The sequence below is a fragment of the Vicugna pacos genome, chromosome 33 (assembly GCF_048564905.1).
Source record: "Vicugna pacos chromosome 33, VicPac4, whole genome shotgun sequence".
Lineage (NCBI taxonomy): Eukaryota > Metazoa > Chordata > Mammalia > Artiodactyla > Camelidae > Vicugna > Vicugna pacos.
The window spans coordinates 3,775,262-3,802,852 of record NC_133019.1 but is presented as its reverse complement, the minus strand read 5'-3'; the positions used below and the strand labels follow the sequence as shown (position 1 = coordinate 3,802,852).

Genomic DNA, 27,591 nt, shown 5'->3' with positions numbered 1-27,591 from the left:
AACTAGAGACACTTCTGACACAGAATTGGGGTCAAGGAGCCCCCGGCGCGGAGAAGAGGGGAACTTGTTAGCTATTGGGGGGAATTCCTTAAATGCGTGCATTGAACAGCGGCGGAAGCCCGTCTGTGCCCGGGCGATGCTCTGAGACCGCGCGGACTTTCTCTTGCCACTAGGGGGAGACGTGACTCCACAGCGCAGACGCAGCTCTGCCTTTGGTCCGGCAGGGGGCAGTGCCGGCCACACCGCCGGCCCGAGACAGCGCGGCTCCCAGAGAATCTGCTCCCGATTCCGGGCAGGGTCGCTCCAAAGCCAAGCCGGCTTGGCCCTAAAGCTCCGTCAGGCGCCGGGCTCGACGGCTGGGAGGTGAAAAACTCGGGAGAACGCAGAGAAGGCCCGTTGGCCATCTACACTCTACATGATTATCGACTCACTTCCCTTGCTCATGAAACTTCTGTTAACTTTTGACAGGTGATTGGGACTGTCTATATTTAGAGTAACCAAAGCTGCAGGACACATGAGATGGTTAGGGTTACCCTCCCGGACCTTAGATATTTCCTGACTTTAATATGTTTTCGTATCAGCCTTCTTCATGTTGATTTATCTCGGTTGCATCAAGTGCTGAGCATTTTTTTAAATGTGGGGGAGAAATGAAAAACAGACCCTCATAAAGCTGTAACACCCCCTCCCTTTTGTTTCTTGAAAACTATAACTGGGGTCAGGGAGGAATCATTGTCCAGCAGAGGGTATGGCAAACTTGGACTCAGAAGACCTGGGTCTGAGACTAGGATCCGAAACCTCATGGGCTGTGGACCACTTACCCTGTTTCCTCCTCTGTGAAACAGAAGTGATGAGACGCCCTTTATCACTCACAGGACTTTTGTCAGCCTCCCGTAACATCAGGCCCTTGGACATTTTCTGTAAATGGAAGTGTTTTGCGCATGTAAGATATTATTGAAATGCACTTTATAGTTTTGAACTTAAATGCAATGTTTTTGAGGGAAAATGATAAATGTTCATTGTAAGGCACTGCAAACAATACTCAAAAGGACAGAAAGGAAAGTGAGTCCTTCAAGATTCTGCTATCAAGAAAGTGTCACTGTTACTATTTGAACATGGCTTCACACAACTCTGTATGCGCATGTCCACTAGTAACTAGCATACGTGCATAAATAATGTTTCAAAAATTAAATTATATGATACAGTCTATTATTTAAATGCCTTTTTCCTCCCGCTCGACATTGCATGATAGCTAACATTTACTGGTCTTTAACAATGTGTCAGGCATTGTCTAAGCCTTTTAAAAAGTGAATCCTTCTTTAATATCACAGCAGTGGCATCCAGTATGTACTTTTAAAAAAAGTTTCTTTTTTAGGGGGGAGGTAATTATTTACTTGTTTGAATGGAGGTCCTGGGGACTGAACCCAGGACGCTGCGCATGCTGAGCAGGCAGTCTACCACTGAGGTGTACCCTCCCCCCTTGGGTATGTACTTTTATTGTAAAGACAGGGAACGGAGGTTCAGAAAGCTAAAATAACAGGCTTTACAATTTCCTGCAACTTTAAGAAATCTAACAACTAACATATTTGCTTCTGCTTATGGCTTTTCCTACTTCTGTTACAATCTCTTTAGCACCCTGCTTGTTAGTAGCCAAAGCAAGAGGGCTGCTTGTTTTAAAATGTCAGTTCTCACACCTACAGGTCTCTGGGGAAGAGACTTAGGAGCTGGAAATTTTTAAACAAGCTCTTCCTGGAGGTTGTTATGTGCACGATCGTGTTTAAGAACCACAACCCTGGTTTAAATTCTTAGGTTGGGATTGCTGGGTCGATGTTGAATTTGAGACATAAGGCCAAACTACACTCCAGAAATGTCAACCAGTTTACATTCCTACAAATCGCGTGTGACTAATTTAGGCTCTTTGGTTTGGATCTCTCTGTATTCCACAATATTACCTTGTAGGTGGCTTCCTAGTTTGTCATCGGGACAGCAATCTACTCATAGGCTATTTAGCGTGCGCGGGCGTGTGAGCTCAAGTTTGAATCTGAGGTTGAGCACTTTTCCTCAAGTGTGTTCATTACTCTGAGGTTCAGGCCCCTGTCTGTGCATTCTGCTCAGTGCCACCCTCTCTTTCTCTCCCATCTCTTTAGCACCTTCCCTCATGTGCCATTCCCTTTCTGGTCTCCAAGCCACTATCTTCAGGGCTGTAAAACCTACTTTTCTAAAATTATAGTGGACAAATGGTATAAACTGCATAATTAGTACTTCTAGGTAGAAAACAAACTCTGGTTCTTTCCACAAGAAGTCAGCTATAACCCACCCTCCACTCACTGTCTGATCTCCCTAATTTATTCTAGTCTTAAGCCAGAGTCCGGCTGAATTCCCCCAAAAGTCTCCATCCTACCAACTTCCAGTCTCCCCATGTCAAAACGAAAATCCTCCCTCTTGACTGCGTGAACATCTTTCCTTCCCTGGACCCCAAATTTTATAAAACAAGATTCTCCTCCTACTAAAGTTCTAAATAAAACTCTTTTTCGAAAACCATCTTCCTCCTACGTAGCAAGCTGGATTTCTTTGAATTCCTTCATCCTTGAAGTAAAGAGCTATTTTCTCTCCTAAAGGAGACACACTTTTTTGAAAAAAACCAATTCTTCAACAACAAACCTTTAGCAGTTGAGCTACAGACATTTCACAAGTTATACACAGACATCAGCCTGAGAGATCACGTACTCTGAAATATCCAGTAGGAGGGTGAGTCATCGCAGACTTGATATAAAGTTTACATTATTCAGTTATGACAACAATTATTTCTAATTGTCTGTGTCTTTTTAAAAAAACCTTGCAAATCTCTGTGCAGAGAATAGAGTGATGTAAAGTTAGACAGAGGTAGATTATCTGTATTTCATGTCGCCTAAAAGAATATGAAAGTGTTTTCTCTTTCCATCGCATCTATGCAAGTGAGAGCTTGCGATCTAATACAGTTTTCTGAACCAAATCATTTTATAAATTGTTTTGGATCAGAGGATTTTTAGTCCATAAGTGAGAACATGAATGCGAAAGGAAAACAGGTTAATATGAGCAGCATGTTGGTCTGGGATCTGAAATTTTCTCTTCCCTTCTCTGAGCGTTTCTTTCTCCCTGGGGTTGTCTCTATGCGATCCAGAAAGACAGTGATTTGAAATTTCAAATATTCATTGATGATTTCATATTAGACTGAAAAAATGAAAGGATTGTATTGCTTTGATTTTATAGAGAAGCATTCTGTGCAACAGCGATTCAGAGGAAAAAGCTGTATTCACCTACATTTGGTCTTTCAAGTAATGTATCAGATTTCCTTAAAGTGAGGACACAGACCAACAGGAATGCTAGTAAATTCCTGGGGAATAAACACTGCTCGGCAATTTCTAGCACTGCTGCTTTTATTTTTCAACATTTAGCAAACACCAGTCTGGCTTAATTCTGGCATAGTCCCAACCTTGCAAACGTGGAATTCAAGTGAGCACAGAATTGCCTCAGAAACACGGCTAAGCCATCTCCATCCCCGTGACATTTTGGACTGAAGATCTGTCAGAACACCTTCCAAACATTAACTGATAAAAATCACAGCCTCTTTCAGGAACTGGTTTCAGAGGAGAAAACCAAAACCTTTTGAGCTATATCCACTTACTGTCTACCCTGAGAAAACAACCCATTGTTCTGCTGCACAAATGACTAATTTGACTAATTTTTTCCCCCTGGCTTGGCAGAATCTTTTATTGAACTGATTGAAATGACCAGATGTTTTGGCGGCTTATGTAGACATAATCCAAGAGACTCAATAATTGACTTAAGTAAACGTATCAGGATGTGGACTGGCAATAGAACTGGGGATTCTCTGTTCTGTGATGACTTCAAATCCCTTTTTAAAAGGCAGGCTGCTTGTGTAATTGAAATGCATAGATTCTGGCACCATCTCATTCATTTACTTTGGTAATTTATAGCCTGTTTTGATCTGAGCATCCCTGTAATTCTGAAGGAAAAGCTTCAGCATCAGAGATCTATGAAAATGCTCTGTGAGGCTATCTGCTGAAAGTGCAATGAAATCACTCTCTGCATAAAAGCCCCCAGATGAAAAGATTGGAGCAAAATTTCATTTGATTCAGATTATCTAGAAAATGATACCTTGGCATTTTTCTTAAGTTTTTGAGTGTTTTCTATGGGAATGCTTAATACCAGAGTTTTCCATGTTATTTTTTGGTTTTCTCTCTCTCTCTTTTTTTTTTTTTTTTGCCTTGAGCAAACATTTGCTGTGTTCTAATTGCTAATGATGATGAAAATATTCATTATAAATAAGTCACAGAGGTCAACTTTCCTTTAATAAGCCTATCACCAGAAGAAATGTTTCAAATTATGGTTTATTCCTTAGAAAAGGAAACAGGCTCCATGTCTTTCCACGCCTAAAAGCCTGCTAACCTGGGCTGAGCACAGGGCACAAAGATACAACAAATGTCAGGCTTCGAGCTGGAAGACTCAGCTTCGTTTTTCTCCCCTCTTCTAAGGTTGAGGATTCCTCTTGAATTTGTTCAGTAAACAGGTTTTCAAATGTCTCTTCTTTTATTTCCCCTCCTTTTTTTCATTCTCCTTTCCTACCCATCTCTTCATTCCAATACTGAAAAAATAAGTTTACAGAATCTGGGCACAGGCAGGCGTGCAAACACACAACAGCTCCTTTAGACCCAGGCAGGTGATGAGCACTTGGATCCAGGAGTTTGTGCAGACTTCCTCTACCTTAGGGACTTGGAGAGCAGAGACCATTGCGTCCTCTGACCGGCACTCTGCACCCAGTGTTCTTGGTAAATGAGGTTCTGTGCAAGCATCTAACAACAGTCAGGTCGGCAGGTTAGTCATTCAGAGCTCCCCGCGAGCCAGCCCTGTGCCCCTTCACGTGGGCAGAAGGCAGGCTGGCTCCACGAGTCTCTCCCTTCGCCGGCTGACACAGGAACCTTCTCGTCCTTGATAATGGCCAACCGACCGCTTGTTCTTTTGAAATCCTGCCTCGCTGGGTAGGTTGCTGGCCGGCCCTGCGTTAGGGAAGGTTACTGAGAACTCACATGAAACCTAACCGAGGCCTGCTTGAGGCCGAGGACAGAATAAAAATACTTCATGAGATGAGTTGGCTGTGATGTCGCCCAGTGGGGGCAGGATCAGGCACTTTTTTCCTGCAGACACCACCACATAACGACCATAAACGCACCCGTCTCTTGTGAAGTGCTGTTGGGATGATTGACGCCTGCAGATGCGCTGAGTCCGTGGCCGCAGGTGCCAGATGTTAAGGAGCACTTAGGGACTCTTGGTGGCCAGGACTGTTTCCTTAAGTTAACAACAGTCCCTCACTCTGCTGCTAGCTCCTCCCACTCTTTGTATCTCGGTGGTTTCTGGGTTCTGAACGTGGAGCAAAACCCAACCCCAAACGTGTATGAAACAGTAGGGCTCTGATGCTTTTTTTTTTAATGCAGTTTCATTTTGTAATGGCTTTTGATAGCAAATTGCATAATTTATTGAGCTCAAAATAAAGGCAGCGAGAAGACCGGCATTTCATGAGTTAGTGTGGGGCGCACCATTCTCCGTGGAGTCCTCCAGCAAACCTGAGCTGGCCATCCTCACGCCGGGTTATGGCTGAGGACCAGAGGGCAGGGAAGTTACTAAGTGATTGGGCTGGGAATGGAAAACAGGTTTGCCTGACTCAAAAGTTCTTTCCACTTACCCCAGACAACCAGGCCATCACTCCAATACAAATTTAAAAGTAGGGGGTGTAGAGCTCAGTGGTTGCTTGGCATGCACAAGGTCCTGGGTTCAACCCCCAGTACCTCCATCAAATAAATAAAAACAAACAAACAAAACTAATTTCCCCCTTCCAAAACAAACAAAAAAAAACAAAAACAAAAAATAAAAGAGGTTAAAGTTATTTTAAAAAGAATTTTAAAAAACCCATTCTGTATAAATTTGGGGGTTTGAGATTTGCAAATGTTAACCACTATATAAAAAAAACAGATAAAAAACAAAGCCGTTCTCTAAAAAAAAAAGTGATTCTCCTGTCTTATGACAGCTTTCTCATTAGTAAGGGGTATCATATACAAAAAAAAAAAGCCTAAAGCAGTGATGCTCCAAACATGCATATCTATTTCTATAATATTATGAAAAAGATGGGTGTGATCTCATTTTATTTTCCTGTCTGTATCAGGTGGGATAACTGAGGCACATGGGCAGAAATCAGGCTGTTTAATGTCAGGATGGCACAATTTAAAAAGGGAGGTAATCAGCACAGCAAATCGTTTCATTTTTTTAACACATGGTTTTAATCTGTGTACCAAGCTTCTCAAAATTTGCAAACATTCGGATGATTCACCGCAGTGTCACTCTTCACGTAAAGGCTGAGAGCTCTGTAGGTACAGCCATTATCTTTCTTTTTTTTCCCCCCCAGTTTAAACTTTTCCTCCAGAAAGATATTTTGAGAAAGCAGGACCTATTCAGACATTTCCAAGCCCATCTGTCAAGTGGACTACATTTGTGCCCTCTCTTTAAAAACATACTCTACAGTGGATAAGAGCAGTTTTTGTAAATTAATATCATCATTAAAAAGAAGCCGGTTTCCTTGTCCCCCTCCTCTGACTTCTTGTGCAAGGCAGCCAGGCTGGGCTCCGAGGGCAGCAGTTTTGGTCTGGCCCTGGGGCCCAGGGGAATATTAACTTACAGGGCTTTCCCTATTTTGCTTTTACATGTCTGAAACTATTTCAGAACTTAGCGACTGAAATACAAGTTATTAAACACACTCTACTGGAGTGTAAGGAGCGCCTTCGCTCCCCTCCCCCCCACTTGGAGAAAAGATGTTTGGGAATGAATTTGTGTGCTTTTAAGACTTACACCCTGTTCTGCCTAGGGCATCTGCAATGACACGTAGCCCAAGACAATAAAAGGAGAGTTAAAATGAAGCTGAGTTCACTCATCTGGGGTTAGATCCTGAATGCCATTTAAATGCCACCCTAGGACATTTAAGTACCATTCTGTTTGATTACGTGTCATGCGTTTCAGTCGTGTGGAGATACTGGGTGTGAGCTGGAAGGGGAAGAGGATTCTCTGGTTTCTCGTTGTCAGAACCTTTTAACTTTGCCCAGGTGTCCATGCCCCCTTCTTTCTGGCTGGGCGCTACCCCCAGGAATCAGCTGCCAGATTGGGGTGTGGGGGACTGATCTCCTGAAGCCTCCAGGGGCTGTGAATTTTCATCCCCTTCCATGCCTGCCCCAGCAAGCGCGGCTGGGTGCAGCCGGGTCTGTTGCTCTCCGTGTGTGTTCCTCCCAGTAGAGGGGCAGACGCTGCCTGGTACAGTCACAGGAGACTGGGAAGTGTCTGTGGGTCTCCAGCAGCTGGATAAGGTTTGAGGCTCTTTGGCAGATGTTTGCTGTTCCAGGCACTTCATTAATGTTGGAAACTAAACCCCTGACTATTCCTCACCAAAGCCCCGCTTCATGATTGACAGCTGGGGTGTGCTTCCTCCCACAGACGCCCTGTGCAGTCTGAGATCAGGAGAGAGGGTGTGAAAAGAGAGAGACATGGGAGCAAAATGGGAATTGGGCTAGATGCTGAAAAACCAAAAGTATAAAGGAAGGAGAGATTCATTTAAGTAGAGAGACAAACTCAGCACAGCTAGGGAAGATCTGGATTCCTACCATGGGCCTGGGTCATTCACACACACGACACAGGTATCCCAGCTTTCATGCATTAATTCCTTCATGACACACTTACTGAGAACCTACTATGACAGGCGCTATGCAGATTCAGCAGGCATTGCCCAGAGGGTGAAAGAAACAATACAGTAAAGGGGCCGCTAAGATAGAGGTACGGACAGCATTGACAGAGTTGGGGAATGGGGACATTTCTCCCAGAGGAGGTGACATTTGAGATGGGCCTTGAATTAGTTTTTCAGGCAGCAAAGGAGGGAGAGGATGGAGTGCAGTGGGCCTTCCCACTGAAGGAAAGAGCTGTGTAAAGGCATGCATTGTGAAAGACCAAACTTGTGAAGTAGGTTTTATGATTATCTTTTGCAAAGAAAAAAACTGAGGCTCAGCTTTGATCATAAGCGACAGAGAACCGGTGGCTGCAGGCTCCAAGATCGGGATCTCCCTCCGCTGTTGCTGGGGGACTTGACCCTCTGAGATTTCTTGCCTCTATGGTAGGAGCTAGGACAGATGCAAAATCCAAGAAGCTATTGTTTAACTTGCTATTTAGATATTTAAAACACCGCAGATTTCAAATCAAAGGGCCAGTTGCGGGGGAGTCTGAGCGACTGCTGTGCCTGTGGTTGCGTGGACGCGAGGAGAAGAGATGGCTGGAGGGCGCGGCGGGTGTAGGCGAGGCCGGTTCCCGCCGGCCGGTGGCTGGGGCTTCGGCGCGGTCCCCGCCTGCGAGCTGCCTGCGGCCGTCCGGGTGGCAGCGCCGCGACTCCGGGGCGCAGGAGTGCGGCTCTAGATCCGGGTCTGAAGAGAGGGAAGGAAGAGAGGAAAGAAAGAAAAAGAGAAACCAGGATGGAAGATGAGGAGGAGAGATGGGGCAGTTCGACCGAGCAGAGGAGGCCGCCAATTGTGCTGGGGAAGGAGAAACCGGCGAAAGAGGAGGGGAAGGGCTAGTGGCGGTGAAAAAGGAACGGGAAGAGCCTGGGGTGGGGGATACATCTAGAGGAGGAAGAGCAAGAGGAAATCTAGAGGAGGAAGAGGCAGGTGGGGCAACGCCAGGCCTTAACAGCAACCGGCGTGCGCGCATTCCGTGAGGGCCCGACAGTGTCCAAACGGCTAACGCTCAGTCCCTCCCCAGGGTCGCCGGATGCGACGCAGAGGCCCAGGGGTCGCTCCCACGCCGCGCCCTGCAATCCACACCTCCCAACACTTAAGTTTCCCAGCTATGCCTAGGGCGCTGCACTTTCCAGAGGGAAATGTAACTCCCCAACCGACCACGTCCTCCGCGCGAACGCCGCGTCCCTGGGACGGTCCCCGCTCGTGGCGCAGCGGGTCCTTGCTCTTCTCTCACCCAGGAGGACCTCTCGTTCGTGGCGCCGGGCTGCGCTCCCTGGGCTGAGCCCGGAGCTTCCTCGGCCCGGCGCCGGGCGGCGAACAGGCCGTGGGAGCCGCCGCCACGGCGGGGGCCGCGCCCAGGCCCAGCGCGGCGACCTCCGGGCCCTGCGGCGGGATGCGCGCCACCACCGGGACACCTGGCCGCAGCTCTCGCGGGAGAAGAATCAGCCCAAGGAGATAAAATGAGAATAAATTAAAACCGCTCTAAATGGTAAACGAAAACTATTCTAAAACTATTCTAAATGGAGAGGAGGAGAGGCGAGGAGCCAGGGCGCACGCAAACACCTCGGGAACGAAGTTCCTCAAAGGCGCGTCGCAGACCACGTCTAATGCTTGGCTCTGATTCGGTTTATTACTATTTTCTCTAAGTGCCCAATTATTAGTTCTCCAGGTGGGTCCCTTCTCTCTGAGTTGAAACACGGGCCCAGGCGCGCGCGTCCACTTGTGTCCGCGGCGACTCGGGCTCCAGGGCGAGCAGCTCCGCAGCAAGCCTGCGGCGACCTGGGGCGGAAGGATGTCACCAGCCCCAGACTCGGTCTTGGAGAAGGCCATCGCGTCTGCAGTTCTCAGTCTCCATATCGTGCGTTTCCCTTCCCGTCCCGCGCACACGGGTTCCCAGACCAAGTCGCGCGAAACCAGCCGCACCTGGCAGTTTCCGCCGACCCGGGGCGCGGGGCAGGACGCGCGCTGCGGGACGGTGCCGGCGCCGAGGCTGGGTGGGGGTCTCCTCAACCAAAAATTCCGACTGAAAACGAAAGGTCGTTCAGATACTGACTGGATCAGACTCGGAGGCTACATGTCTAGGAAGCAGAAAATTAAACCACCTAAAAAAAAAAAGTGTCTTCGCGGCCCCTGGACCCCTATGCGTCGTCAGGGGCCTGGGGCACGAAAGTCGCGGTGCCCCAGTATCCGGCGCCAGAAATCGCGACAGGGGTGACTGCCCGAGGGCCGGCCGAACCCAGCAGTCGCGCCGCGCCGCGCCGGCCCTTTCAGCGATGAAAACAAGTTTATAGACAGACTTCAAGAATAAAAAAGAACACATGCTTTTGTTGATTCCTTTTTAAAAATAAATCCCCGCTTACTTTTGGAATAAAGGCCTGGGCAAGGGTCGACAGTCTGTGATCTCCCGGGGGCCGTCAAGTTCTCGACCTCCGCGCACACGCCGGGTGCCGGAGCGCGCGGGCTGCGAGCGAGGCCGCCGTCCTCGGGAAACAGCCCGCAGGGGTCGACGCGGGGAGGGAGGAAGGCAGCCGTGTCCTCTGAGGGCGCCGGCCCGGGAGGCCGCAGGACTTGACTTCTTTCTAGCAAGAGACCTGGACGTGCCCGCCCGCCAGGTGCCGGCGATGGGAGCCGGCCCGGGAGCGCGGCCTGCCCGGCGTCAGGGCGATGCGGGGGCTCCCCCGGGGGCAGCGGCCCGGGAGGGCCTAATTGGCGGGGGCGGCGCGCGCGCTCCCCGCACGGCGCGCACACACGGGCGCGCACACTCAGCACACACACCTGGAGCTCGTCCCAGGAGGGGGGCGGGGAGGAGAGCCAAAGCGAGAGTCTTAAAATAGGCAGGCAGAGGAGCGCGAGCCACTGAGAGGCGGGAGGAGGCGAGCGAGAGCGGCGGGCACGAGGCGCGCAGGTCCGCGCCGGGGTGGCACAGGCGGGCTAGGCGGGGTGGGCGCCGACGCCCCTCGGCGGCCGGCTCTCCGCGCGGCTCCGCCGCCGGCCGTGCAGGAAGCGCGCGCTGATTGACAGCTGCGCCGGCCCCAAAAGGCTCGGCGAAGATGCGGATCCGCGGGTGGGTCTAGACGCGCGACCGGCGCGCCCGGTGCCCGCTCCCCGCCGCGCGCCTCCCGAGCCCCACCGCCTCCCGGCTGCGGAGGAGCCGGGCTGAGGCCCGGGCCGGCGGGCGCTCGCCCCGGCTCACCATGCACTGCCACGCGGAGCTGAGGCTGAGCTCGCCCGGCCAGCTCAAAGCAGCCAGGCGGCGCTACAAGACTTTCATGATCGACGAGATCCTCTCCAAGGAGACCTGCGACTACTTTGAGAAACTTTCCCTCTACTCCGTGTGCCCGTCGCTGGTCGTGCGACCCAAGCCCCTGCACTCCTGTACCGGTAAGACAGCCCGCCGGGGGCGGATGGGTGCTGTAGCTTTGGCGGGGGTGTCGGGCGCGCTGCCGCCTCTGTGCTCCCACCCGAGGGCGCGAGGAAGGGCCCCGGGGCCTCGCCTGTGCCCTGCAAGGGGTCCAGGCCCGTCCGCGGCCGGCGTTGCGGCGGCGTCTGCAGCGCGGGGAGGCCGGCCGGGTGCGGACGGCGCGGTGGGCGATGTCGAGGGCAGGGCGATGCCGAGGGATTGGCGCCCCGCGGCCGGCCGGCCGCCCCGCAGCGCCCGTGCTCCGCGGGCGGGAGAGCCTTCCTCCTCCCCAGCGCCGCTGTGGTTTTCAGTCAGAAAGTTCAAACCCTTGACCTGATTCGGCACCTAAATCATTGTTTCAGGAAGTGGCGTTGCTTCGCCACTTTGAGGTGCCTCGTCCAGCCTCCTCGTGTCTCCACTGGGAATTTTACAAGTCAGTCAGTGTCCTGAGGTTCCCAGCAAAACCCTGAATTCACTGAACTTTATTAAAAGAATCTCTTTCTGGGGAAGCAGTCCTGGAATGTCTCGCGTCGCGGCGCAAGCCCAGAGGTCAGCCCTGTTAGTTTTAAGTAACTGAAAAACAGGGCTCACAATAAAAACATTCCTCAAGTCTGGTTTCCCTGCACCACCAGAGCTACGACCCGTAGTAAAGTTAAAGAGCGCTGAATAAATATAAGAAAGCCGTGGGTTTATGTAGAAAATAAATCCAAAGGTATTTTTTGAAACCTGTGAATGCATTAAGAGAAACTCCCAGTTTCATAGTGTCCTGGCATTATTAGGATTTAGGTGATCCAAATGTGGGTATAGCCAAAAAAAAAAGCAATTTTTATTTAAAAAGTTATTGATTGTACTTTCAACTAAAGGTAAAAATTAAGGATTTCCAAACCAAAAGACCCTTTGGGGTTATGTTTGTTGCATGGGTGGCATGAAGTAAATTAATTTGATTTGACTTAGGTTGAAAAAGTACAGTGAAGAGCTGGCAGTGTTTCTGGAAGATGTTTGGGGACCGTTCGGGCCCAGAGCTTGCGATACTGTGTGTTCCGTTGGTTCCACTGTTAGTCTCTCTTGGACAATCAGTAAATATGTGTGGAAGTACATTCAGTAAAGTTCTTTTACAACCACGTTGTTCCTACATGTATTTGGTAATGAAATGAGTATTATATCCAGTTGCTCCTTTTTGAACTGGATTTTGACTGTAACGTGGCGTTAGGCCTGATTGCCCACAGTAAGACTTGTAATTTCAAAGCCAAGGAGTATGCAAAACAAGAAACCAGAAGGATGTTCTTGATGTTGATGCCTTTATATGTGTGTGTCTGCCACGTGTTAAGCCTGGGGTGAGTCGTCTACATAGATCTTGGAGAGGGGAGATAGGCTGAATCTTGTTTTGAGCATAAATAATCATTTGCGACAAGAACTCAAGTCCCTTAAAGGAAGAAGGGAGGATCTGCTTTAGTCAGAAAGCCTCTGTGCACCCCGCGAAGGGGGCTCCTAGACAAAGCAGAACACCTTCTTCTAAACACCTCACCTGATGCCGGCAAACTTTGTAGTGACTTTGTGCCACACATCGACTTGCAGGCAGCTTTTCCTGGCTTTTAGCAGTCACAGAATTGGATCAGAGAAGAAATCATGCCAGAGAAAGAGTAATAAATAGCCTCAGAAGACAATGATCCAGTCATCAGTTGAGGCTGAGTAGGTTCTGTGTTTTATTGAACCTTGTGTGGGACATTAATCAGAGGAAAATAAAATGATTCAAATGTACTTTTGTGAGTGTTGAAAGTGAGCTGCGTGTACTTCATGAACTGAAAGTCTGTGCTTTTGCAGTTCTCTGCCGGCTTGTGGGCGAGGGCGGTGCCAGCCCTGGTGCTCTTGCGCTGTCCCCCCCACCACCCCAAGCTTGATTTCTTTAGATTGTTCTTTTGAAAATGTGTTGGGATTTTGCTCTCGTTGAGATTTAAAATATAGAAACTGGGATTTGCCAGTGGAATTAAACTCGTAAAAACTGGCTACAATCATCCACACTTTCAGATCATAAGCTTGCAGTGGGTTTACGATTACAGTTAAAGCCTTACGTGTATTAGATCATGGGAGCCCCGTTAGTGACTTCTCAGAGGTTTTGCAAATAACATGCTTTCAAAGCATTTTGGTTGCTTTCAACGGTTACGTTCAGGATCAAGAATCTTAGATTGGATGAACTTGCTCTTTTTGATTAATTTAAAAAACAGCAATATGTTGCTGGCATCCATAACGAAACTACATATGTGTATGTATATATATATAAATTTTTTTTCTGGATAGACATAAATATTTAGCACTTTCTGTGGAACCAACGCATAAAATGTCCAAATCAAGTGAAAGGTGTACACTGGAATTAAAGTTAGTGAACTTTCTCACCCTTTGGTTTGCCGTTTTAAGATTTAAATAACTAACAAAAGTGAGTTTCATCAGATAAAATAATGAAAACTAAGATAAAAAAGTGAACCCCCTGCACAATAAGTACATAACACTGTGGTGGAAAAAACAGCTCCAGTGTTTAAAAAGCGTCTGCATAATTAAGCAATCCGTGTTTAGATTTAGTAATCCAGATGTCAGGTTATGATACTGATCTCCTCGGGCAGAAGAGCATGTATTCAAGTAAGCTGAGAAATGGAAACATTTTCATCAGGGAGATGATCACGTGACAGTAATTGGTTATTAGACACTCTAACTTTGACAAAATACTCATCTTCCAAAAAATTATTATATGAGCAGGCCCTTTCTTATTAAAATACAGTAATTTTAGTTTTCAGAAGCTCTCTCTAAATTGATGTGTTCCCCAGTGGATATCCTACGTCACTGAGAAAGGGGATCCTTTTCTTAAAGCCAAACTAAAGGAACAATTGTCATTAAATTTTAAATAAAACTTTAAAAAAAAAAACTACGCCTGAAAAGAGCCTCCATTTGGAAAAATAAAAATTTGTCATTCAGACCATTGACGAGGTGTGAAACACGTTTAGAATTAATTTAGTTTATAGCGTGTTGGCTATAATTATATTTTAAAATCTGATAATAGCAGTCCTCCTTCAGAATGGAAACATGTTGCCGTTCAGAAGGCAGTGACGATCTCTCGTAAATACTGGAACGTTGACAGTGATTGAAGGCCAAAAATGAGGTGCAGTCTATGAGATCATAAATGCTATTTAACTCTTGGGTGCGCTGTTTTATTTTTCTGGTTGTGATTAATGTTTCTTGGTGGAAGAGTCACTGGAACTGGCTTCTCAGGACGGAATAGACTGCAGAGGTATCTGCACGGGTTACTTTTGAAGGATCTCTCTTTCAGTTTGGTCTTTAGAAGCAGCCAGAGTTTCTGAATTTGACGGGCATTTGGAAAACACCAGTAGCTTGCTTTACAAAAACATTGATCCTAAGAGTGTTCATATGAGGATACTGAGAAACCAACCTGCTGTGCATGATTACTTATAACTTATTAAAATTTCTTCTCCTTATAACCTAGAATTACACGAGACTTAAACATGCACGTTTAGGGGGAGGTGAACATGGATATTTGTACGTTTTGCAACCCGTGACCAGTACACGACTTTAGTCATTTCACTAACACCTGTAGTCTGATTCCTTCCCTCTTCTCGGGCAGAAGGATTCTGTTGAATCTTTCTCTGTGACCTCCAGTGGCCAGTCTCACGGAGCTGACTGCTGAATTTTGGAGCTGGAAGGGGTTATAGAGATCAAGACCAACCTCCCCAGGTAGAACACGCTTTCTTTTGTGATGTGCTAGGGTCACGTCAGCGCTTAAATGCAGTTTCAGTCCACACTGCACAGCGCTGCCCTTCTTACTAGGGTGCTCAGAAATCAAGAAGGCTGCCCCAACTCGGTTACACACCCGGGATGGATCCGTGCAGTCACACCCAAGGGACAGTCAGCCAGCCAATTAAAAGGGGCATGTGGGGAAGGAGGTGGCTTTGAGAACATTTCATTCTTTGGTGGGTCCAAGCGAAACAAGTTCTTCGGGGTGGTGTCCTTTGGTTCATTTTTATCACAAAAATTGGGTGTCATTCCGGTGAAACATGAAATGAGGTGTGGACGTGTGTGATGACTTCTATGGGAGTTAGGGAGCCGGCTGCTGATTCACGAGTTGACTCCAGTGATTCTCCAAATCTTAGCTCGGTCTTTTAGTTGGGGACCAAACCCCGTAGGCTTTGGGAACCTGAGAGTGGGCCCTGGAATGTTAATGGAGAAATATAAACTGGGGGCCTGGGAAAATGAGCATTATCAACAAGCATTTGGGTTTCTGCCAGGGGCAAATAGGCTTTTATTAGCCATTACTCATAACTGCTTCTCCTGTTCCCATTGTGAGGGCAAATAAATTGAGGGGTGCACAGGGTATAGGACTCATCAGGGTCAGGATGTATTTGGAGCTGAGCTTTTTTGGAATCTTCAGCTGTTGCCCCCTTACTCCTTCCGTCTTCTAACGCCTTTGCTGAGTAGAGGCGCTGAGGGCTTCCTTCGCGGTCAGTTTTAACTAGTGAGTAGTTTGCCAGGAGTTCTGACTGTTCTAGTAGCAGATGGGAAAATGTGCTGAAATTTGGCAAGTTAAAATGCCTTTCCAAAGGTCTATGATCTTCAGTCCCATTTGATTCAATAACCATTTAATTCCACACATATTTATACTTGCTTGGTGGTGTCACTGCCATTACATTTAAGTTTAATCTTAATCTTGACTAATGTATTTGAAACTTTTCTCTGACGCTTCTGGAGAACCATTGCCAAGATCTTTGTCGTCCTCCAGAGTCTATGTGGGCAACATGGAATTCGGATGGGGAGCGTCATGACAGTTTAATCCTTTTCAATCTGGAATTTTCTCTTTGAACTCCACCTAAAGGTATTATCAGCACCCAAACTGCCATGTTACCCTCCTTCAGGACCACTCAGTTGAAATGGGATCCGTAGTAAATCTTCTGTGAAACCCGTCTCCTGCAGCTCGGCTAGTGTCGGTTGTGCCTCTGGATCCAAAATAGAACTTGTGATACCAGGGGACAGTGCGAAGTTGCCGGTGGTAACAGACGCCAGGAGTCTAAGTGAAAAGCGTGTTGGGTGTGTACATCCCAGGAATCTGTATGAAGAGCAGTAAGGACAGGACAGTTAAAGTTTGTTTAGATTGTAAAGAGAGATTACAATGAAAAAAGGGAAGGAATAGGGAAAAGAAAGAGTGGGTTTCTTTGAAACTCTTGAAACCACTAGATTGTGCCTTGCAGGTAGCGTGGTGCCCTTCACAACGGCCAGAGGGGCAAACCAAAGGTGGCTTCTGAAACTTCTGTTCATGCACAGATAGTGAATGACTCAAGTTGATTTTACTGGGACCCCTGCTGGGTCCCCTTGAGGGAAGAGGCCAGGCCCGCCCAGCATTTAGCATTCTCCTCAGAGGACTGAGTCAGTGTTAATGCAGAAGCATTTTCAGGTGCTGTTTGGACTTTGTTTTGAGGTCGGGAGGAAGAGGAACAGAGGTGGAAGTCAGGTCCACGCCACCTGAGGCTCCCCCATTTGTATGAAGTCTGTGATCGTCTGTGGGTGTCACGGGGCCTGCCGGGCCCTGCTTGCACTGGTCCTGTGGCTAACCCAGTGATGAGCTCATAGCTGGACCAGGTTAGAGGGCTGTGGGCCCTGGAGGAGAGGTACAGATCGAAGCCTCATTTTGCATCTGCTCTTGGAGATGCTGTTTTCCATTCGGGTCCTGTGGAGGCGGGGCTTTTACTGTGGTATCAGAAGTTGCCGGTGGTAACAGACGAAGTTGTTGGACCCCACTCACAGCTGATGAGTCGCTTTCTAATCCAGAACTTTCCAAAGCCCATGGGTGCTCACTGGACTGATGGGACCCACCCTGCTGCAGGTGGTACTTTTCTCTTGGAAGGAGCATGACAAAGAGAAAAAGAGAAGGATTGAGAACATGCGGGCAGAGACTCCCCACATGTGGCGAGGCCCCTCCGCCCCGCCTGGCAGTGTTTCAGCTGCTGTGAGTTTTGGAACGGTTGTTCCTCCTTCCAGGGCACAGATGACAGAATGAGAATCGGCGCTAGAACTTACTAATAACAAGGTTTGGGCAAGGACCTTGAACCAGCTCGGTGGTATTAACAAAATAACAGATACTCTGGTTCCAGGAAGGGAGGTTTTGTTTTGTTTTGTTTGTTTGTTTTTCAAACCGGAAAACCTTTGCAGACCCTCAGGATTGAATTTATTTTTATTGTAGCTTAATAACAGTTAGAAAAAGAGATGTCTTGTTACAATTAATGCTCTAAATAAAAACACAGTTAATTTTCCATTACAGCGTCTAATTACTTATCATCACCAGGACGTTTTTATATGGCAATTTAACTTCTTGAAAGTGGAAACTTGGCACACATTTAAGGAAGAAAGCAGTGCACCTGGATAGATACCAGACGATGGTCTAATTATATTTGGGCTGGAGTTGACTCTTACACACAAGTGCTCCGCGGAAGACAGGAGGAGAGTCAACAGGGAAAGTCTCTGGTTTCCTTAGTGCTGGTTGAAACTGAATATGGAGGGAGGTAATCTGCGTGAGAGGTGATGTGCAGGTGCATCTGAAAAGGGCCCTGCCAGCCACTGACGGAGGCCAACGTCAGGACTCCTGCTAGGCCTGGGGGTCAGCTCTGTGCTTCCTGATGCACGGGGGGGCGTTCATAAAGATGAGCATGGCCTTTCTCCAGGGAGAGGCCAGGACGCAACTGAGTAGAAGCCAAGTTGGGAGGATCTCAGCATGAAACTGAATCTGTTAAGAGTCCAGGCAGAGCTTCCGTGATTCATGTTTATTGCATCTCTCTAGCTTACTGCCCACGGTGCCCTTGGGAACACGGTCTTCTGGATATTGGGGATAGATAAGTATTTCCACAGCGTGCCTGCCACCAAGGTGATGTCAGTGTGCGTTTGGTCATTATTTAGAAAACACTTCTGTGTGCAGTAGTGACAGGATGGTTGTCCCTTCACTTACTCGAGGGTCACTTATGACCTGTGGGGATCTGCGGTGGTCTTGGGCCTAGTGGCATCTCATCAAGCCCTGGCTGTATTTCCACCCCAGGAATACCCAGCAGGTCCCTAACACCGGTTTACCTGCCAGGCTTCCCTCTTCCCAGAATCCTTTTCACCCAGTGACATGACCGTTGTTGAAATTCAGGATCGTGGTCACTTCACAGACAAGGTCACAGCCTAGACTGAAGGACGTGAAACTTCGATGTTTAGTTGAAGCAATACCCAGGAGCATCAACTTCACACGTTCTCCTGATGGTGACTTATAAACAGCAGAGTCCTGATACTCTGAGTCTGGCGGAGAAAGCGGAGCCAGGAGAGTTGCGGAGAGCCCCTGAGTCCTGAGCTTTTATCCCAAAGGGAGCTATGAAGTGGGGAGAAATGCAAGAAGCATGTACTCTGTACCCCGAACCTTCTTCATACTCATCACAGTAATAGAAATAGTGACTTTTTTTGAGTGCTCAGCATGTAACAGGCGCTGGACTAGGTGTGTTATGATCGGTTTCCAATTATTTTTTATGAATTCTCCACTTTATTAGTGGAAAGCAGAGAAGTTAAGTAACTTGCCCAAAGTCATAGCGTATATGAAGGTCTCTTACAAAACCACGTGAAGAAAGGCAAGAAGACAGGTTGGCAGTTCATAGAAAAGAAGACCTAGTTGTCCCGTGAACGTGAAAGGATGTTCGGCCTCCCCGGTCGTCAGGAAAACACAAATGAAAATGAGGCACCATCTCATCAGAACCATCAGACAGATAAACTAGAAAGAGTCTGGCTGACAGACTTGGTCGTTCGCTGACGGTCAGAATGTGGTTTGGTACAGCTGCTCAGGGAGCAGCCTGGCCACACCTCGAAGCTGCAGAAACACGCGTGCTGCCTGCTCAGCAGCCCCGCCCGTGCTGGTGCCTCGGCCATCCCCGCACGTGTGCAAAGGGCCCTGGGGGAGGGACGCCCGCTTCTGCGCTGCTGATGATAGTGGAAGATCTCTGGCTGTCTAACTGCCCTTCGGAGGGGAAACAGTGGAATCGTACGTGTTAATTCATGCAGTGAAATTCCGTGCAGTGATGAGTACGAATGAACCAGATCTACTTGTATTAATACCAGTAAGATTAAGGAATACAAGGCTGAGGGGGAAAAAAAAAGTTGTAGGTTGATACTTAACAGTCTAAGACCATTTACATAATGCTTGAAAACATGCAGACTAATGCTGTGTATTGTTTTGAGAGGCCAGGGCATGGGACTGGGAGGGCTACACATAGATTTTTACTTTTCTGTGTAATAATTTATTTATTAAGGAAGAGAAAAGGCCTAATGTAAGTCAAATTAAGATTTGACAGAGCTTGTTCATGGTTACACAGATGTTTATTTCATTATTCTTTGTACTTTTCTGTATGTTTGACATTTTCTAGAATACAAACATCAAAACAATGGCACAGGAGGCCCCACACATCTGTGAGACTTGATCTTGGGGGACTTTTGAGGGCTTGCTTAATAGCTTTCTATCGTGAAACCGAAGCTTTTAGCTCCAGAGATTCCTGTACACAGTCTCACAGTGGCAAAAGAAGAACTTAATTAGACACATGTGTCCAGCTCACCCTAAAACCACCACTGCAGCTTCTGAAATTGGCTTTGGATCTCACTCACCTCCCCTGACTGGGCGGGGACATCATTTATCACCACGGTAACCGCTCTTCCCCCAAGTAATGCTTTGGCATGTGAATAAACGGGCTCCGAGCTGTGCGCTAGGGCTGGAAGGAATTGCTGGTGAAGTGTGTGTGGTGTTTGTTTTCCCCAAATACACATCGATGATCATGCAAGCAAGACTTGTTAGGTTTTAGACTCACAGACATAAAAAGCAAACTTACAGTCACCAGAGGGGAAGAGGGGAGGGAGGGATAAATTGAGAGTTCAAGATTTGCAGATACTAACTACTGTATATAAAAGAGATAAACAACAAGTTTCTTCTGTCTAGCACCGGGAACTACATTCAGTATCTTGCAGTAGCCTGTAATGAAAAGGAATATGAAAAGGAACATATGCATGTACCTGTATGACTGAAACATTATTCTGTGCACCAGAAATTGATACAACATTGTAAACTGACTAGACTTCAATTTAAAAACAAAAACAGAAACAAAAACAAGACCTCAGACCAGGTGTGGCCCAAGGGCCAGTTTTCCAGCTCCTGTTCCAGAGCAGAGGCCGGATCCTGCCTGCAGCCTGCTTTTGTGAGTAAAGTTTTATTGGAACACACACACGCACACAGAGTTGTTAGGTTTTTTCCTTTCTTCTTAATAATGTTTAAAGTCACAGTAAATTGCCTTTTTTTTTAAAGAATTTACTTTTTATTGAAAATAAATATGTAACAGTAAGTAAATGGCTACAATAGCAAAAATGTATAACCCTATGTATGTTTATTTTAATATTGATTTATTTAAGTTGACGTTCGGTCAGTTACAGTGTGCCCATCGCTGTGTACAGCAGTGTCCCAGTCATGCGTGTACATACACATATTCATTTACACAATTAATTGCCTTTGGTTGCACTTGCTTTTATACCTATCTGCTCATGTGATAAACCAGCCTTGGCTTTTGACCAGTGGTCATTACTGTTGACAGTTTAACTTAAAACATTGTCTAGGGACATCTGTGAATACTGAAGAATCAAAAAATGTTAAAATGTAGCTTCTTAGCAGGGACCAATCATGTCGATATTGGCATATAAGCTGCCTGAGTTCTTTTTATTTTCTGTAACCATGATTTGACTTTAAAACTTCGAGGTGTGGGGTCAGGGATTGGTAGGAAGGGAGGAGAACCGTTGCCATGGTAACTGCACAGCGTGCTGTCTATCAGAGATGGTAAGCGGTGGTCCTGTGCTTTGGAGAGGTTAACCTGGACCACGTTACTCTCCAGGGACATCTGTGGTGGCAGGTGCTTTGTTCAGCGTGTCTTAACAGCCAAGACATTCGTCTTTTCTCTGCAAAATACTTCCAGTTGAGAAACGTTGCTTTAAGATATTTTAACAAAAGTCTGGCCCTTCGGGAGCACCAACTTTCTGTGTCCCTCCATAGGGAAGGGACTCCTTGGTGTGAATGAAACAGTGTGTGTAGCCAGGAGGCTGCCAAAGCGTTTCCCCCTCAAAGATCACCTCTCTCTGTCTGAGTACACACAGGAACAGGGAAGCAAGTGATTCCCAGCGCTCAGGGCCACGTCCCACCCCAGCCGCCGGTGGCCAGGGTCGCCGTGCTTTCCTGGGTACTGGACAGGGTGGCTGTGGTCAGCAGGGGCTGACGATCGCTTCTAGAGGCGGGTGGCCGACTTGGACGTGACTGAAGGGCTGGTGGACCTATCAGATTTGCTGCCAGTGAACAGACCTTCAGGAAGGGTGGCAGGAGCGAGGCCCTCTGCATTTTATCTTCCCCGGATGGACACACAGGATGGCCACGGTGACTCGAACAGACTGGAACTTCATTTGTGTCCTTCTCTGTCCCCATCCTGGGTCCCTCCAGTGAAATCTTAGCCCTCATGAAGTGGGCTGGCCAGGCTCAAGGCTGTGAACAGAGTGAACACCATCGAGAGACATGTTCCAAAGGGCTGCGGCTGTCTGTCCAAGATAAAATCTGGCCGCAAGCCTGCTGCCCTGCAGTCAGCTCACTGGCGACCGTTTGACGGGTGCACCTTGGAGCTTGTCTTTGGACCTACTTGGGAAAGGACAGATGAGGATGTGGGATATTCAGGGCAGCTTTGAACACGTTTCCCTGTGGGAAAGGGACGTATTTTAATAAAGTTCCACGTCTTTTCTTTTTTCACCACTGAACATTTTATTGAAATGATTGGTGAATCAGCCCAGAGGATGGTTTTCTGGGGAGGATGTTGTTAATTTTGTTATTCCTGGATATTTCAGCAACGCATTATTGCTCTTAGCACGCGAGACAGCTGTGTATCTGGGAAGCACGCTTTCAGCCCTCAGTTCAGAGGAGGCAGAAAGGAATACCCTGGTGGAGGGCTGTTGTTTTTTTTTTTTACTGGGACATTGAGCCTTGGTAGTTAGCACAATTAGCTGCATACACAGAACATGTGCCACTTTTTAGGGAACTGCAAAATAAAAATAACAACAGTTACGAAGGGTAACGGTGTGCCAGGCACTGGGTGCTTGTCTGCATGAAGGCTTGTAAACTAAACGGAAAGCCTGTCAGAAATGGTTATTATCATCACTGCTTTTCGGGTGAGGAAAGGGAACCTTGGGAGGTTAAGAAAATGGCAACACAGTCACGTGAGGAGGTGGCAGTGCTGACACTGGAACTCAGGTCTGTCTCTTTCCACACAAAGCTCCATCCTCTACATAATCACACGGAGGAGTGTCGATTAGAAGTCAAGTCCGTCTCCTTCCATGGGGGGGTCCTTGCTTTATGTAAAGAGAGGTGCAGTGAGTATGCCAGCTCCCTACGGATTCACGTTGAACATATTAACTCCTTTACACATATTTATGACCATTTTCTGTGTGCCAGTGTGTCTTTCATGTCCTGTGTTTATTTGGGCTCTGAGCAACTCCATACGAATCCTAAGCAGCACTGCTGTCTTTTCGGGGGGTCTGGATGGTAATTAGGTTTACTTACTTGTTTATTTACTTTGATGGAGGTACTGGGGATTGAACCCAGGACGTCATGCATGCTAAGCACGCGCTCTGCCACTGAGCTCTACCCTCCCCCAGCAGCAGTGCTTTCTTTGGAGGAAGTGAGTGGCTGGAGGATTGGAGACCTGTTGCCATCCCCTGGGTGACCGTGAGCTCACCCATTGCCTCCGGACGTCAGTGTCCGTGGCTGGGTGGCGTCCCAAGGCTCCTGTGGTCATGGTGCTTCCATGGATTGTGGTTACTGAAGAAAGCTTTTCTGTGGGAGTCAAGAGTGGGATTCCCGTTCATTCATTCATTCTTGTGAACAGAGAGAAAACCCTTAACCACTAAATACCTGCCATTTGCTTTGACAGTTAAAAGACTTGGAATATTTTTCATGAAATACTCATTATTAGGTTCAGTGGGGAAAAAAAAGTCTGGCCATTAGTTGGGTATCACTTAAAGCAAAAGCATAAGGAATTAACTGTTTTCACGTGTCTAGTTGGGCTGGCGTGGGTTCTGTGAGTCTCTGTTTTTAAAAAGATGAAAACGAAAAGTCAGCTTTGGGAATCACTATAGTGTCGATGACAGCTCACAGGTAAGATTGAGGGAGTACATCCTGTGACTCAAACATATGAAGCCATTAGTAAAGTCGTTCTAGTGGGTGGACTTCGCGTCAGGTGACCCTGGTGGTGTTTGTATTTTATTATCCGTGTGACCTTAGGCAGGTCATTTCACCTTTCTGACACTGTTTCCTCATCTATAAAAGGAACTCGGTAATAACCACCTAAGAGGGTTAGCCATGTAGGTTAAGTGAGATGATGTATAAAGCACTTAGCTTAGTTCCTGGCACGCAAATGCTCAGTAATTGGTAGCTTGTATTACCAATAATTACCTTATAATAATAACCTCATCTCAGTTGGCTGAAGCACAGCCCTTCAGAGAAAGATGACTATTCTTGGTGAATGAAGCTCAAGAAAAATTAAATGTCCTTAAAAAAAAAACAACCCTTTCACCCTGGGGCATTCTTGTGGGTTCTGCCACTGGACTGGATGCCTTTTAAGGGTTCTTGCAACCTGGGTGGTCTGTGAGATGTTTACGTTCACGTCTTCATGAATAGGTATGTTTTATTCCCCCCACCTTTCTATTCTATGATGTGAATTCAGAAGGTTGTAGATTCGCATATGAGGGGCACAAGCAGGCCAGGCACTGCGGCATCCCAGAACGTGCTTTGTTACTTTGTTTTTCACAAGACTAGCCCGGGATCAGGCACCCCAGGAGCTGTGTCATCACGCTGCCGTGCATCTCGAGAACTGTCGAAGAAAAGTGGCAGAACGTCTCAGCACGGTTAGTTTTGTCTTTTTCTTTGAAGAGTAGCAAGAGGGACGGTCTTTTCTTTGGGGGGAGGATACGAGTAGTTTCATCCCCTTACCTCAAGGGCTGAGAGAGAAAAGGAGTTCACTTGGCACCTGCTTTTCTAACGGGCGGTGTGGAGAGAGGCAGCGGGGTGGGGGGGTGCCCATCGTCCTAGTAGGTTAGCGGCCCAGTGATTCAGAGGGAGCTGCGAAGGAAGCCCCTGTATGACAAGTTGCAGGTGCTGGCGTGGCTTGTTTACGGTTGCATTCTGGCCGCCGTGCGGAGAGGGCTGCACGCGCAGGGTTCTGCACGGCTGTTTTCCTGGAGTTGTGTTGAATAGTCACAGTGTCTTAGGAAGCCAAGTATCTGCTGATGAAATGCTTGCACTGGTGACTCCCCTCCACAGGGTGAGAAAAGTTCTTTTTATTTTTTAGGAGTGATACATTTTTTTAAAATTTTGATCGAAATACAGTCAGTTACAATGTGTCAATCTCTGGTGTACAGCCCAGTGTCCCAGTCTTGCATATACATACGTATATTCGTTTCCATTTTTTTCCATTAAAGGTTATTACAAGATATTGAGCATAGTTCCCTGTGCTATACAAAAGAAACTTTTTTAAAAATCTATTTTTATGTATAGTGGCTAACATTTGTAAATCTCAACCTCCCAAATTTATCTCCTCCCACCCCCTTTAGAAAAATTCTTTTGATGAGGCGAATGAAGCCCCCCTCATGGTGTGGAGGAAGCCCCAGGGACCAGGGCAGTACCCCCATCCCCTGTGTATAGTGAGGGTTCCTACGAGCAGTCTCTAGTGACGTCATCCAGGTTCAGGGCAGGTGGGGGCAGGACAGGTGGACTTGCCATCACAGTGCTTTGTGGAGAGAACACTGACGGGGTCCCCTAGGCGCCTCAGAACCATCGTGGAAATAGGACTCAGTTGGAGATGTGGGTGTTTGGCAGCTTGCTGAGACTATCCTGCTCACCTGGTGAACTCAGAGAGGCAAAGCATTTATATTCCAGCAGGAGGGGGAGCCGGCAGGGATCTGGGAGGGGAGGCGGGGAAGGAAGCAAGTCATTGTCCTGCAACACGGGATCCTGACATGCTTGCTCAGCATTTCTTGTCCACAGTGGGAAAACAGATTTGAAAATGAGAATGGAACACTTCATTTTGGAAATTGCCTCGTGAGTACGTGCTTATTATCAGAGGCGTTCCTCATAACTGACAGCGGCTGATGCCGTGGGATGGGGCAACGGCCTGCCCAGCTGCCCAGGCTGCCTAATTATCATATAGATGTTAATGATGCACTCCCGAGTTTCAGCATCCCGGTGGTTACCTCATTATGATGCAGTCACAGTGTTCGTGCAGGAAGTCACGTGCACTCGAGGGGAGAAGGCAGCGTGAGAGCAGAGTTCAAGGTGGAAATCCTGTTAGAAAGCCTCCCTCTCGGCCCTCCTCCCACTCATGGCCTCACTTTCTGCTGCTGATAAAACACGCCCGCCTCCCCGGTGTTGTTTTGGGGAAGAGTGATTAACTAGGGAGTCTCAACTTAATGCCCTGCAAAGATGAACGAGGTGAACGTGCAGACTTCACGGGAGGGAGCTGAGCAGTCTCGGGGCCGTCCCGGGCATGACTGCGCTCCCTGGACAACCAGACCGGGGGCCGAATTCGGACCTCCTCTGTCTTCCTTCTGCCATGAGCTAAGAGTGGTTTTCACACCTGTGCCTGGGAGGAAAGAAATCAGAAGAATAACATTTCATGACACGTGAGACATCTGTGAAGTCCAGATATTGGTGTCCCTAAAGTTCTACTGGCCCACAGTCCCTCCCATTTGTGTCCATATTGAGTCGTTTTGCCAGAGAATGTGGCCTGCAGAACCTAAAATATTTTCTCTCAGGCCCTTCACAGGACAAGTTTGCAAACTCTTGATCAGGAGTATTGGCAGCAGGGTTCCTGGGCTGTGAAATGAAGTTGCTCCTGGTCCACGCAGTATGATGTCATTCCGGGGCACAAAACCCCAGACCGCGGTTGTGTTACCCTGTGATGTGGGAGACCTGAACGCGGGAGCGTCGTGCAGAGTTCTGCAAGGACTCTCTTAGACTGAGGTCAGGCCCTTAGCAAAACGGACACATTTCCAAACCTTTCTAGAAACAACACTCGATTTTTCCGCACAGAGAGAGGGGTCAGAAATATTTGCAGGAAAGTGGTTGCGATACCACTGAATTTGGGGGACTTTTCTTCATGGTCCTAAGCCTCTCTGGTTTTCCCAAAGGAAATTTGAGAACGACAGCTTCTGAGAGGCTGGGAGCATCACAATTCCTGACGTTTTCTAGTTTGAGGTTTGGGTGACTTTTATAGGCTTCTCGTTTGACTTTAATTTGTTGCCAGTCTTTTGAAATAATAGTGATAATAGCAAACATTGTGCAATCACGTTCACACAGCCCCACCCGGAAGGGTTTGCATAGCTGGATAAAGCACTTAATTGCTGTGCAAATGCACATCTATATGTGCCTCTGGGAACTGTCAGCTCTCAGTCCGAGGCTGCCAGGCCTTTCAGGAAGTACGAAGCATGGTTCTCTCGGGACCTCAGTCCACCCTCACTTTGGTTAAGGCACTTGGGTCCGGGTGAGGCTTCAGTTTTCCAGAGCAGCCCCGAGTACTGAAGCCCTTGGCAAGCGGGACACTGAAATGAATCTGATTCGGTGCTAGCTTCCTAGTCATTGTTGGGTTTCTTCAGCAACTTGGATTTTGCCCCTGACTTTGGAATGAAGTGGAGAGGGGTGAGGACAAGTAGAAGGTAGAGTCACTTCAGAGGAGGAGATGATTGATGTTGCTGGTGAAAATTCTCCCTGGAAGAGGTGTACATGTGGTCCACGCTGCATCTAATTTCCTTACTCCACATCGGAGTTGAAGTTCACAAAATGACAATAATAATGATAAACAACATAAATATAAAAACAAATGAACGTCACAGCAAACACTTACATGATACTTACCACGTACCAGGCACTGCTCTGAATGCCTTCCGTGAATTAACGTATTTAATTCCCACCACGATCATGTGAGATGCTATTCTTTCATTTAATAGATGAAGAAGCTGATAGAAAGAAGCAGGGAGAGAGACCTCTTCTTGGGTGGGACAGTAGGAAGAGGAGAGGAAGGAAGATTCTTGGTTGTATAGAGACTGAGTACATTAAGGGATAATCTCTGATTTCTGTGATGTTAACAGAAAGACAAAAACCCTTCTCAAAAAATATGGGAGGAAGAGCAGAGGAGAAAAGCAAACCTTGTCACACATGGGGACATGTTGTTACCTCATTTGGAGCTTAGATGCCTGAAGAACTTCTTATTTTCAAAAGAATGGTGCTGGGTACAGAATAGA

General features: G+C 47.5%; 1 protein-coding gene and 1 long non-coding RNA gene across 3 annotated transcripts in view; one reads left to right on the top strand and one right to left on the bottom strand.

Moving 5' to 3' along the window:
• The window catches only part of LOC140691154 (uncharacterized), a 38,039-nt gene extending 27,523 nt beyond the window's left edge, over positions 1-10,516 (bottom strand). Inside the window, exon 1 of the long non-coding RNA XR_012066661.1 lies at positions 10,178-10,516. This is a non-coding gene — a long non-coding RNA (uncharacterized lncRNA). The remainder of the gene's footprint in view (positions 1-10,177) is intronic.
• Positions 10,517-10,671: 155 nt separating this feature from the next.
• BARX2 (BARX homeobox 2) overlaps positions 10,672-27,591 on the top strand; it is a 64,497-nt gene continuing 47,577 nt past the window's right edge. Inside the window, exon 1 of one of the 2 annotated variants that reach the window (XM_072954009.1) lies at positions 10,672-11,198. In XM_072954009.1, the coding sequence (XP_072810110.1) occupies positions 11,012-11,198 (187 nt within the window). In that variant the 5' untranslated portion in view covers positions 10,672-11,011. Of the gene's footprint in view, positions 11,199-24,023; positions 24,202-27,591 lie in introns of those variants that run through there. The other variant, XM_072954010.1, reaches the window with a different exon arrangement.